Source organism: Pholcus phalangioides, unplaced genomic scaffold, assembly GCF_987345545.1.
Source record: "Pholcus phalangioides strain wild (caught in Gottingen) unplaced genomic scaffold, Ppha-v1.0 ptg000010l_1, whole genome shotgun sequence".
Taxonomy (NCBI): domain Eukaryota; kingdom Metazoa; phylum Arthropoda; class Arachnida; order Araneae; family Pholcidae; genus Pholcus; species Pholcus phalangioides.
The window spans coordinates 34,100,724-34,113,738 of NW_028301603.1; the positions used below are offsets into that span (position 1 = coordinate 34,100,724).

Here is a 13,015-nt window from a genome sequence, read left to right on the forward strand (position 1 = left end):
GTAAAAGCTGCGTATTGTAAAATAGTTGGAATGCAACGGACTAGTATGAGTGCACTTCTCCTAGCCTCTAATTTTGTATCACTTCCGCTAGTACGAAGCGGTGACCCAGTCTATATTCCGTAGAATTTCTAACCGATAGTTCACCGCCGGAGTAAATCGAAACAAAAAGTGTGGTACAGGGACAGAAAGTGTCAAAATAGGACCAAAGTATCGACGAATGCATGAACAGTGTAAAGCAAGGGTTGCAGAATAAAGATGAAATCGTGTAAAAAATTGCATCTTTTCTTAACGTAGTTTTTATATTTTTTATGTCATGCGTTTTTACTCCCTACCCAGTAGTTTCAGATGCAATTTCATGCATAATTTTTTTAGCAATGCATTTTTTATTCTGCAACCCTTGCTTTACACTGTTCATGCATTCGTCGATACTTTGGTCCTATTTTGACACTTTCTGTCCCTGTACCACACTTTTTGTTTCGATTTACTCCGGCGGTGAACTATCGATTAGAAATTATTCTCTTCTCAGATAGGAGTCAGATAGGAGCACTGGTTTAACACACAACAAGCGTTTCTGAAGAACAAACTTCACTGTAGGTTCCCTACACATATACGCGCATTCCAACATGTACTCATACGTTAGAAATATTCTAACGTGCTTGTGTGGTGTAGTGGTAGTAGTGCTTGGTGACACCATTATCCATTGTGACCCGTAGCACATTCAGTTTATAACCAGCTCCTCTGCGCTTGTTTCGAAAACATTGCGACAGTATTCCGGCTTGTCGACAACTGCTCTGTTCCTATTGTCACTGCGCACGGGCATGGAAGCGGAGAGGAGGACGAGTTCATTCGCTCTGAGGGAAGATAGGCATTTCACATACTTGTGGTATAAACCACATGACCTGGCTCGGTTTCACGGCATTGCTACAGCACTGTTCCCACTATTAAAAAATCAACCCACGTATTTTGAGTCACATGCCTGATTAGACATGTACATTTTTTGAGATTCGTCCAGCCTTGATTTGTTCGAATGATAACGGACTCACGATAAAATTAAGCTATAATTCAAATACAGGTACCTGTGAAGAAGAGGGCACCAAAACCGCTCTTCTGGACGGAGTTGTCAGAGTTGAACTCGATCCTCAAGTTGTTGCCTTCGGACGTGATAACAGGAGGTAGCCTCGACCCACAAAACACTCCGTGTTTGCGGACTTCGTTTTCACCCATCTTGCTGCGGATGTCGACGCTGTCGTACTCACAGTCTTGCTGTATTTAACATGGGGAAAATACATTGAATGTAAACATTCATACCATGCAACACATTCATACGCAGGGTATCCCAGAAATCCATTCTCCCGCGAGAATGCACGTTAACATGCAGTTAAGGCCACTACCTCCGTTACGATACTTACATAACAGAAAAATTCAGGCATCTGTCATTTTCAATTCAAAATATGAACGGCATATGAAAATAAAAATACGCCAGGACCCCGCATACACCCAGAACACACGTTCTGGCATGAGTCGATTTGTTAGAAATTTCTCAAAGTAAAATATGTATGAAGTGCATATACGGTCAAGTTCGTGCCGTTATGGTCTAGGGCAGCTTTCTCAATCTTTATATCCCCGTGGCACCCAGCTATAAAGTCCATATTCCTGGTAACTCTTTCATCGAGAACACCGGCCGCGACATTGAGCTAACGCAACCTAGCATGTTTAGATTAATAGCACGACTCTACTGACGTAACAATATAAAACTTTTTTTGAGAATAAACAATCAACAATTAAGAAAAATTTAATATTCATATGTAATAACTTAAAGAAAAATTACGTATCAAAATATATTAGAGCATGAATTAAAATTTTAACCTTATTTTTTACAAATCTAAATTTGTTTGTGAAAACGCATGGCAAAAATTCAAAAAATGTTATAAACATCTAGCTTAGTTGCAAAAACTATGCTCTATTTACAATTTCTGTTAACAGATGGCACTACATAATAAGTAGTAATTTAAGCCACGGTATCAACAAAAAGGAAGGAAAGCTTTTAGTAAATATTTCCAAGTTGAAAGAGGACAGTAATTTTGTCCCTCCGTAATTGCCTATGATTGAAAGGGAAAAAATATCCCGGTCGCTTGATTGAATTGAATAATATCCAATAATAGTCAATTCAATTATTGAATTGAATAATAATTCAATTCCATTCGTGCAAGACGGGCTCGCACTGAATACAATTACAAAGGCCACAATAGGCAAATTGCCCAACAACTTGGGTGAAAAATTATGTCCATAAAAATAAGGATGTCAAATATCATCAAATATAACCAAAATACCCAATACATCACCAAAAGAAATAAGTACAACAAATAATTAATAATACAGTATATAATACACTACGCATAAAAAGAATATGGTTGAATGGATGGCTTCCCGATTTATCCCACTATGTCTATCATACTTCTTTTTAAACGTGCCAATTGTGTTAAAATTCACGGGCCCCGGAGGTAGACAATTCCATTTATTGACTCCCTGTGACACCACAACCTGGAATTGTCCCTTACTAAACGATACTGGTGTCCTTTTGTCGAAGCAGTTGTTTGGCGGTGTATTAATAATTCACGGTTAATCCTATACATCTTGTTGAAAAATGTAAACACTTCGATCATATCCCCCGATACCTGTGTTCCTCCAATGTAAACAATGTTCAGAAAATCTAAGTCGCTCGTCAACGAGAATTCCCAAATTGGTGACCCTAGTTGCATCCGGGATAGTAATACCATTCAAGCCGTAAGTAAAACGTTGGTTGTTCGTACCAAAATGAGTGACCATGCACTTATCAACACTAAAGGGCATGCTCCATTCGTTAATGTCCAACTCGCCTATGTTGGTTAATCATATACACCTTTGCCTGGAACATCACACTATTTCTTCGATTCCCGACTACCCCTCTTAGCTTCACGTCACTTGCGAATTCACTAACAATCCCATCGATACCCTGATCGAGTTTATCGATAAAAAGTGGAAAAAGTATGGGGGCCACGGACAATTCCTTGAGGAACTCCACTTGTGACACCTATCGAATCAGAGAATTCCCAGTTCACCATAGCCCGTTGTGGTTTTGGTTAATCTATTAACCAAAATTCTATCCAATTCAGCACATTGCTATAGCGTAGTTCAACACGGCTTCTCTTCTATATTTTTTAAATATCAGAACCACATTAGCGAGCTTCCAATCCCCTCCACAATACCCTCAGCAGCACTTGTTCTGTAAATCCGTGCAACTGGCCCCAACATTCATTAGGGAATGTTTATTCGCACATTCCCTAAGGACCCTAATATAAATATCATCGTAGTATATTACGTAGATGTCGATAATCCACAAAATTCTATTTTTTTTTTGTTATAATTTATTTCCGCGGAATTTTGATGCAAACCGAACCGCATACTAGCAAAAAATATGTACAATTTTCACGAATCTTTTTTAAAGCCCAGTGACTTTTTGCTTCACCCTATACTTATAAGAGACACATCAAGATTGCCTTACATTGTTTCCTTCGAGATCGAAATGTGTGAAGTTTAAGGTGATTCGATATTGCGGTGGAGCGATGATCTCCCAAATGCAGTTCTTGTTAGGTGGATAGAGGTCAGGGAAAGATGGACTGATGATGGTTCCGTTCACGTCCTCGATGACGCCTCCGCAAGCATCTGAAACAGACCAAAAAAAAAATTATAGTACAGTGACGTGACCATAAATCCCGTAGTTCCCGGGACATTCTCGTACTTCAACGTAATTTTGGTCATCCGACTTTTTGTAAAAATGTCCCGTTTTTTCAACGATACCAACTTTCTTATTGGAAAACCTTACTGAAATAAAGGATTAAAATTATCTTCCCAACTCATAAATTTTATGATAATTGCGACTATAAATAAGAATATTCATCTCCCATATTTGTTATGTTTTTAGAAGTGTTGTCAAGTTCATTTTAATTCACTGAATTTTGCAATTGTGCTTCATTTTCCACCACTGCAGATTTTTTACTGACTTAAGCAACACTTTTCAACTTGGCCTTTTTGGCACCATTTTTGGCGATTATTACAATGTTCCGTATTTTCCCGTGTTTTTGAATCCCGATATCCCGTATTTTTTTTAAATAGAAAAAATCGAGTGTATAGCATAACATCATTCATTAAATGCTACCTTATACAATATAGGAGTTTTTTCTTCGTCGCAAAAAGTTCTGTGTTCACAGAGCATTCTCAGACTCTAAACGTTCATTACTGGCAATTGCCAGCCTTGCCATAATTGCCTTGCCTTTGACAATTGTTTTGGCTGTGTAACTGGCAACTTCCTTTGTCTATGACAATTTTTTTTGTTGTAACTGGCAAATTTAACTGCCTAGCCTTTGACAATTTTTTTCCGCTGTAATTGGCAACGTTACTCGAATAACATTTTTGGCAATATACCTCATTTTTATGAAAGAAATATTGTCAGCCTAGGTATTTATCGCATCGCTTGTATTGATAATTTTATACCAGAACAACTTTGGCCTGGCCGCAGTATTTGCAACAAGTTAGCAAAGTAGTCGATTTCCACTAAAATCGTCTAAAAAATCACCAGTTCGGGAACGTTGGCTCTCACATTACCGTTAAAGTGTCTGGATTTCAACCAATTTTACAAACAAAAAGATTAAAAATTATACTACTGTATTGTTAATACATTTCTCTCTACGTACGTACACAGACGTCTCCGTCGCCAATGGTGCGATGAAAGAAGAAGGATGTGGACGGCACAATGGAATGAAATTGTCTTTACTGACGAGTCACGCTTCTGTCTGCAACACCACGATGGTCGGATTCGAGTCTGGAGACACCGTGGAGAGAGGATGCTGAACAGCTGCGTTATGCATCACCACACTGGTCCTGCACCGGGTATTATGGTATGGGGCGGTATTGGATATCACTCTCGCACTCCTCTAGTACGCATTGCCGGTACTTTAAAAAGCCAGCGCTACATCTCCGAGGTGTTGGAGCCAGTTGTCCTTCCTTACCTTCAGGGCTTGCCCACAGCCATATTTCAACAGGATAATGCGCGACCGCACGTGGCACGCATTGTCCAAAGGTTCTTCGTCAATCGCCAGATTGAATTGCTTCCCTGGCCAGCTCGCTCTCCGGATCTTTCGCGGATAGAAAACATGTGGTCCATGGTTGCTCAGCGATTGACCCAGATTACATCCCCAGCTGCCACACCAGATCAACTTTGGCAACGCGTGGAAGCTGCTTGGTCTGCTGTACCCCAAGAACACATCCAAAGTCTCTTTGAATCAATGCCGAGGCGTGTGGCAGCGGTGATCTCCAACAATGGCGGCTACTCTGGCTACTGATTTTGGCAGGAACCACACTTCACAGAAGTCTATAAATTTAATCATTTGATGCTTGGTCAACATGTTGTCTACAAAATAAATATTGTTGCGATATCTCTTGTCTTTCTTGGTGTTGCAATTTGGGTGGTCAGCAGTGTATATCGTTTTTAATTAGGAAAACGAAACGTAGAAAACATTTTGTTTTTCCAACTTCAAATTTTGAATTTTCATTTCAGACTGAACTTCAATTTTTTCCTTAAAAAAAATTCAGAGATCGATTAATTTCGAGTTAAACTAATATAACGACTTCATATTAAACTCCGACTTCCGAAATTGAAAAAAAAAAATCAAAACAAATGTAAATCGAGCCGCTAGATAGAAACGAAAGTGATATGAAATGTATCGAAAGTTATGATTTTTCCTAATTAAAAGCTACTCATAATTGCGACGTAATTACACGCTTGTGTTAGGATCCGGGCTTTTTTTCCCCCCGCTTCAGTGAAGAAGGTTTAATTAAGAAATTAATTAATTTTAAAATTGAATTTTCGACTACAAAAGGTGAACGTTAAAACTCGTCGTTCTCGCGCTTTAATTAAGGAACGACAACTTCGGAAACTTTTCTTTGTTATGAGAGATATGCGATAATTAATTCCTTTTCATATTGTAAAAACTACTCTATTATATTCGAACACTTCTTATTTGAATGTATGGCAGCGCTATGTAACGACTTAAGGGGGAATTGATTAAATTAAAAATTTTTTGTTTCCTACGAATGACTTCGCAATATTTTGCTTTACTGAGGAGGTCTCCTTCAGGGAGTTTGGGCTCTTCCTAGTAATTCAGGGGTTCTTAACCCATTGGATCGAAGGGGCTTTCGAAATGGGCCGCACTAATCAACTTACAATTAGGGATACTTAACAAAAAAAAACTTACAAAAAAAAAACAAACTCACTTACGAAATAAGATGTCTGTTGTAATTAGGCCTATTTGGCCCTTTTTAGTTTGTTAATTATTGTGATGTTAGTTAATAACCGTATCAATCTCCCATGTTGTACATCAGGGTGAAATCAATTGAATTAGTTTTCTTAAAATAATGCTTTGTCTGAAATGGTGTTGGGTGTCAAAATCAGTGTTTACCTTCGCACTTCTTGCCATCCGAGTGCAGTTCGTATCCGATACGACATTCGCATCGGTATCCTCCTAGGGTATTCATACACTCGTGTTCACATCCGTGCTCTCCTTTGCATTCGTCCAATTCTGAAAATGAAATAGAAGTTATTATGTGATCACTATATGATATGGTAAATGTGATAAATCGGTTATTACCCATACTTACCTATCGTCTTGGTAAGTTTGATGAATTTTTCACTTTTAGGCCGGTATTACACTATAAAATTTTGATAAAATCCCTTTTATAAAACTTGAAAAATCTAATCAATAAGGTTATTGGTTACATTCTAGAAAATGCAACCGGTGGCCTTATTGGCTGCATTTTTCAAGTTTTATAAAAGGACTTTTACCAAACTTTTATAGTGTAATACCGGCCTTAACGGAGATTGTGCATAATACCCAAGCGTCGTTTGCGAATTTGATAAATACTGAAAACATTTTATGAACAAAAATCTTTTACCGGAGAATATGCGTAATAGTCAAGTGTCGTTGGTAAATTTTATAAAAACTCGAAATTTATCACTTTTATCTGTGATTATGCATAATACCTTAGTGTGTAATTGGTGAATTTGATATAAATGAAAAAAAAAAATTCCGAAGAGTCTAGTATGTGTGGTGAATATAGTCGGACCCCGATATAGTGATAACAAATTTTATGTTCGTACCTCGATATAATGATACAATACATGTATGAATTATCATGTATAGTATATCATATAGTACGATTTATCATGTTTACCAACGACACGAAGCTTGGATATTACGCATAATCTCCGGTAGAAGTGATTAATTTAGAGATATTTTTCAAACTTATCAAAATGCTTGGTAAGCATGCATAATAACCGCATTCATCGCATTCACCGTAACATATAAATTTGTCGAAGGAATTTTCTTTTAACACGTTGAAGAAATTAAAATGATTCATTGGGGGAAAAAAAATTTAGCACGTGGACCCATTCATCAATCATCACGCACTACACCTACTACTACAGTAGAACCTCTCGATAACGGACACCCACGGGGGCCAAAGCTTTTGTCCGCTAACGGGGAGTGTCCGCTATTGGGGAGGTACGATATACAGTAGAACCTCGTTTATACACGACTTTCACATTCATACGACGTTTGCCTCCGGTCGCAATTGGTTCCTATGCTACTGTGTGTAAAAGTGATACACCGGTGGTTATGCGCAATCATCAATCGTCTCTATAGAGATAAAGAAAGTTTCATTAAATTTTTCACTGCATTATATTTATTACTTTTACCATCAACATGTGCAAACAAACCCACTAATACCATTCGGAATCAGCATCTTGGACCATAATTGTGTTCAGTTAATCAAGCAATTAATTGATCGACTATCATATTTACCAATACGAGCTTAGGATTATACATAATCACCGTTGAATATGATAAATCCTCGATTTATGAACAAAAATTCAGGAGTTTGGAAAAAAAGTGTTTGCCAGATTTTATATCCGCTATCGAGAGTGTCCTTTCTTTACAACAGAGCACACAACTCAGGTCTATCACCATCTATGGGCAATTTACTACCTAGTGAGTTGTGCCGGAAGTGTACCTGTGTGTGTACCTAACAGTCTGAGTGCGTATGTAGTGTTGTGTTTGATTTTTCAGTGCCGCCATCTATATTTCAGAAGTGAAGTGAGTGATGTGTTATGATTGAATTACATTTGTACTGTTTGTAGGTCTGTTGCTCTCTGTGGCGAGACTTTTAAAAGGGGAGATCGGCTCGCATTCGCGCCTTCAAGTTGGGAACCACAGAAAACCAACTTAATCCGACCACCACAGTGGCGACGGTGGGGTTCGAACCCAAGACCTCGCGACGCGAGTCCGTCACTATGACCACTTGACCACTACAGTGGCTATCGTGAGTGTCCGCTAACGGGAAGTGAAATTCATTGAAGTCCTATTCCACGGGACCGGGTATCAGAAACGTGTCCGTTAACGGGTAGTGTCCGTTAAGGGAGGTTTCACTGTACTATTTAACAGAACGTGAACCTCGTAAATATTCTAGCAAATTTCTTACCGAATAAGTGCATGCCCGAATGAGTGTTCTGAGTGTATGTATGTGTGTCCTTTTACGTATTTGTGTTGCCAGAGTCACGATTGTCACGCGTTCTAGTGGTGTTGCCAGCTGTTTTCCCATTTCTTGAGGTGAAAATGGTAACGTCTGAATTTTCGTGTTGTGTTAGTGCCATGGTGAAAGATTTCCTACCCTCTGTGGAGAGACTTTTTTATATGGGGAGCATTATCAGGCAACTGTCAGTCACGCAAGGCAGTGTTCTCCGACCCCCTTTTTACGCTTGCGGGCTGGTGAAAATAGTTGAACGATTTCGCGGTCCGTCAAAAATAAACAAATAGGAAAAATATATTTCTTTGACCTGAAAAAAAAATGTCAAAAATAATTTGTGGTTGAACCTGCAAAAAAAAAAAAAAAAAGAAGAAAACGATCGAGGAGGAAGGCGGATCATTTGACTTAGGCTGGAAGCTCTGTAGTGCCAGACAAGGCCCAGGCTCTGTCCCGTTAAGGATGAGGTTTACTCTGGTGGTTTGGGCCATGCTGGGGTGGGTTGGAGACTGAAAGGTTCTGGTCGTTCTCTTCGACCAACATCTGACGATCATTGCCAATGGTTCTCGACATACCCTTCTTCTTACAAAGGGTTTTAACAGCTGGCTAATGCGAAGATGTATTTTTGGAAAGAGAGAAAATTCAACTGCCCCTTCGGGGAATCGAACCCACGTCCTTTCACTTTCCAGGTGAACGCCCTAGACCAGTGATTCCCAACGTGGGCGATGGAATGTTCCAGGGGTGGAAGAAGCTACGGGTTTAACATATGATCCTATGGGTTAGATTGCGTTGGGACGATGGAGGAAAAAAAATTCTGAAGAAGGGGGCGATGGGACAAAAAAGGTTAGGCAACTATGACCTAGGGACCATTAGACTAAAGAAGCAACGAATATCTCAATCTTTCCTTGGAGCACTGTGCACTGAACGGGACCGTACATGGACGGTCAGACCTAACTCGGGCCAAAGCTCACAATTGCTGACAATGCCACCAGATGGCGACTTATCCGAGGGGATGATATCCCTCTCCGCTATTCATACACATATCTTCGCATCAGCCAGCTGTTAAAAAACATTGTATAGATAGCAGAGAACGACATCATCCTCGAAGGTTCTTGTCTAGTTTCTATTTCCGAGTGATAAGTTGCTGTTTTGGTGGTTCATATCGACCGTCCTGAAATCCACGTTAGCTGATGACACCTCATTATGCCGTCACCTGGTTCAGACGCATACCGGGACAATACCGAAAATGACATTCCATCTCATGACGCCGCGAGTTCGTTTACGGCGCCTTTCAGTAATGGAAACTCCCCGCACTTTTTCTGGAAACTAGACGAAATTTTTCACCTCCATTATTCTACATACAATCTATCGCGAATCACGTAAAGTTTTCCTCGCAACTAATTATGTAAATTTTACGGCGTTTATCCCTACTTGGTTGAAACTGCAGAAAATCGGTTGAGTTCATATAGACGAGACTGTCATTTTAAAAATGAGAATTTGTGTGTGTGTGTGAAACAACATTATTCCAATCGATATTAACAGTGAAACTTTCTTTCTCTCTGTGAGAGCCAGAAAAGAGGGACTAAAAATTGTGTAATATCATTCATATTAGCTTTGTCTACTGGAAAATTTTAAAACTGACTTTCCTGATCAAATGCTTTTTTTAACATAAATGCTGATATCAATTTCTCTTCTAATATATAATGAATTTCTGCCCGTACATATTTACGTGTACATTTTCACGCTTTTTTAGGTAAAGGTAAACGTTTGATATTAAAAGAATGAAAAAAAAATGGTTCTATCTCCGGAATCAACCATGATTCGAACTTGGCCCATGATATCTCGTGAATATTGTATGGATAACACTGCTGTATCTACAAAAGAAAATTCAAGATGTGCTAGAGAAATTTTAATGTCATTGGGGTATACTGGGCTGCTAGTTTTAAAACTAGTGTTGGTTTTGTCGAATTGGCTCTAGTTTTGGAGTTAATGCATGCTCTCAATATTTCGATGTAGTGTGCTTGCTGCCACGACCTTTTGCGTCGAATTTTCAAGTTAATTTTTTGTTTAAATCCTATTTTATTCCCGTCATTATCAGTTTTACAATCGAATCCCGTTATAACGAACTCCAAGAGACCAAAGAAATCACTTCGTTATAATGGAATTCCAGGTCACAAAATCGCGAAACTTCAATATCACAAAAATGTTGGAAATGAATAGAGCAATAGAATCCATTAACAGAGTAGGAAAAGGTTTTGACATCAAAATGAATACAAGGAAAACAAAAATGATGATTTTTAATGAAATAGCAATTTTACTTTGAAAAATTGAAAACATTGAAACAGCGGATAGAGAGAGAGAGAGAGAGAGACACACACACAAATTCAATAACCTAGGAAGTTACGCAATAAATGATAGAAGAAGAACTATGGAAGTAAAAAGGGGGAATTCCGCTTGCTGAAGATTCCTTTTGGAAATGTAAGGAATTCTTAAGGAGGAACCTAAGCATGAAACTAAAAACGAGGCTCCTTAGATGTTATGTTTGGCCGGTCCTACTGTATACAAGCAAAGCCTAGACAAGGAACAAGGAAATCTAAAGAAAGAATCAACTCATTTGATGTTCGGTGCTATAGAAGAATATTAAAAATAAAGTCGACTGACAAAATCACCAACGAAGAAGTCAAGAGGAGAACTGGAAAAATCTCGCCATTCTTATGAGAAATGCTGCGGTGAGGAAGTGGAAGTATGCTGGATAGATCCTAAGAGGGTCTGCAGGAGAGGACACGACACTGATATCAGAAGGATACATGAGAGGATAAAAGAAGAGAAAAAGACTAAGAAGAATGTGGATAGAGGACCTGAAAGAGTGGAGTGAACAACAGTACCATTTGTTAAAGAGACAAGCTCAAGATCGAACAGGATGATGACATCATCAGATATCAGTCGCCAATATCCATTGATTTTAAGATTATTATTGATTTATAATTCACAGTTTTAATGTGATTAGTATGTTGCTTATGTATTAACATTAAAATTTAATTTTCACTTTATCTCAAAAACTAGAGCCAATCTGACAAAACCAAAGCCAGATTCAGAAACAGCGCCCCCCCCTAAAATCACTGAAATATCTTCGGCAATAAAATAGGTGTTGAGCAGGGTAATTAATAATTGTACACTGAAGAACATCCCATGTATATATGCCGATGATACTAATCCTAATATGACGTTACCGACAGACAGCCTTAACCCTTGCAGGGGTACTGACGAGATATCTCGGCTCTTAAAGCCTCTTATTGCATCAATGACCAGCCCAGATATTTTTTTTAAAGTAGGTTACTCAGTGGAGAGGGAGAACAGTTTTATCTATACTCGCTTTATTTCGCACTTACCGAAAATGGGAATAAAGTTTAACACCTAAAGGGGGGAGGATATGGCATTTTATATGAGAGAGTGGTTTAGTGGTTAATACTATGCTGCGGAAAGGGTTTCAGACATAGACTAAGGGCCTCCTTACACGGGGATAGTCAGTTTGAACTAGTAGCCTCAACTTGAGAGTTGAGTTGACTTGAACGAGTCGAGTCACCCGTTCTCCATCATACAGTGCTACTAAAAATATCTCAAAGAACGGGGAAATGTCCGCCTGCCTGCCCCCCCCCCCTGGTTGCGGTCCTGCTCCCTATACATTATGAACCGGGATAGGAGAAAAAAAAATCAAATTTTTAGGGATTCTAGCAGCAATGAAGTTGATATTTTATTATAATTGTAAATAATTGTCATCCTACACTATTATTTCCGTAGAAACAAAGGATAAATAGAGACGAAAATGATCCATACATTGAAAGTAATATTCATCGTACACTATTCGTTGCGGCAAACGGGAATCCGATTCCTTTCATTATACGTAATTAGAAAAAGAGACTTACCTTGAGTTAATAAATCAGCTTATTGCTTATCAGCCTTGATGAGTGACTGCTAAGAATCCTTAATTAAGGTAAGTGAAATTCACGTAGTAAATATCAAATATTTGGAAGGAGTTTTAGTTCTATAACATGAAGAAGCTTTATTTCCTTTTAAGAGCTAACTATGCTGCTACCATACCGAGAGAAAAAAAATATGTACTGTGCTTATCTTGAAGGGGTACGAGGTTTTTCCATATACTCCCACACGCACGTGTATGCTGTGCATGACCTATATTTACATTAGGTGCCATTCAAGTATTACGTCACCATCGATGGGGGGGGTTTCTGATTTGCTGACTTTTGATAACAAGGGGGGAGGGGGGGGGTTTGGATAATGCTTACGTCATCAACCACCCTTTATAAAAATATGAGTTAGGATTCAGAGGGGCAAACCTGATGACGAAATTTTGCTGACAGGGGGAGGGGGCCAAAAATGGCTAAAA

At 38.8% G+C, this 13,015-nt stretch overlaps 1 protein-coding gene across 1 annotated transcript in view; it reads right to left on the reverse strand.

Moving 5' to 3' along the window:
- Positions 1-13,015, reverse strand: part of LOC149081332 (bone morphogenetic protein 1-like) — a 265,551-nt gene that overhangs the window by 12,990 nt on the left and 239,546 nt on the right. The window contains exons 12-14 of the mRNA XM_089238168.1: positions 6,495-6,614; positions 3,542-3,702; positions 1,077-1,263 (exon numbers count right to left, since the gene is read on the reverse strand). Coding sequence (XP_089094294.1) covers positions 1,077-1,263; positions 3,542-3,702; positions 6,495-6,614 — 468 coding nt within the window. The remainder of the gene's footprint in view (positions 1-1,076; positions 1,264-3,541; positions 3,703-6,494; positions 6,615-13,015) is intronic.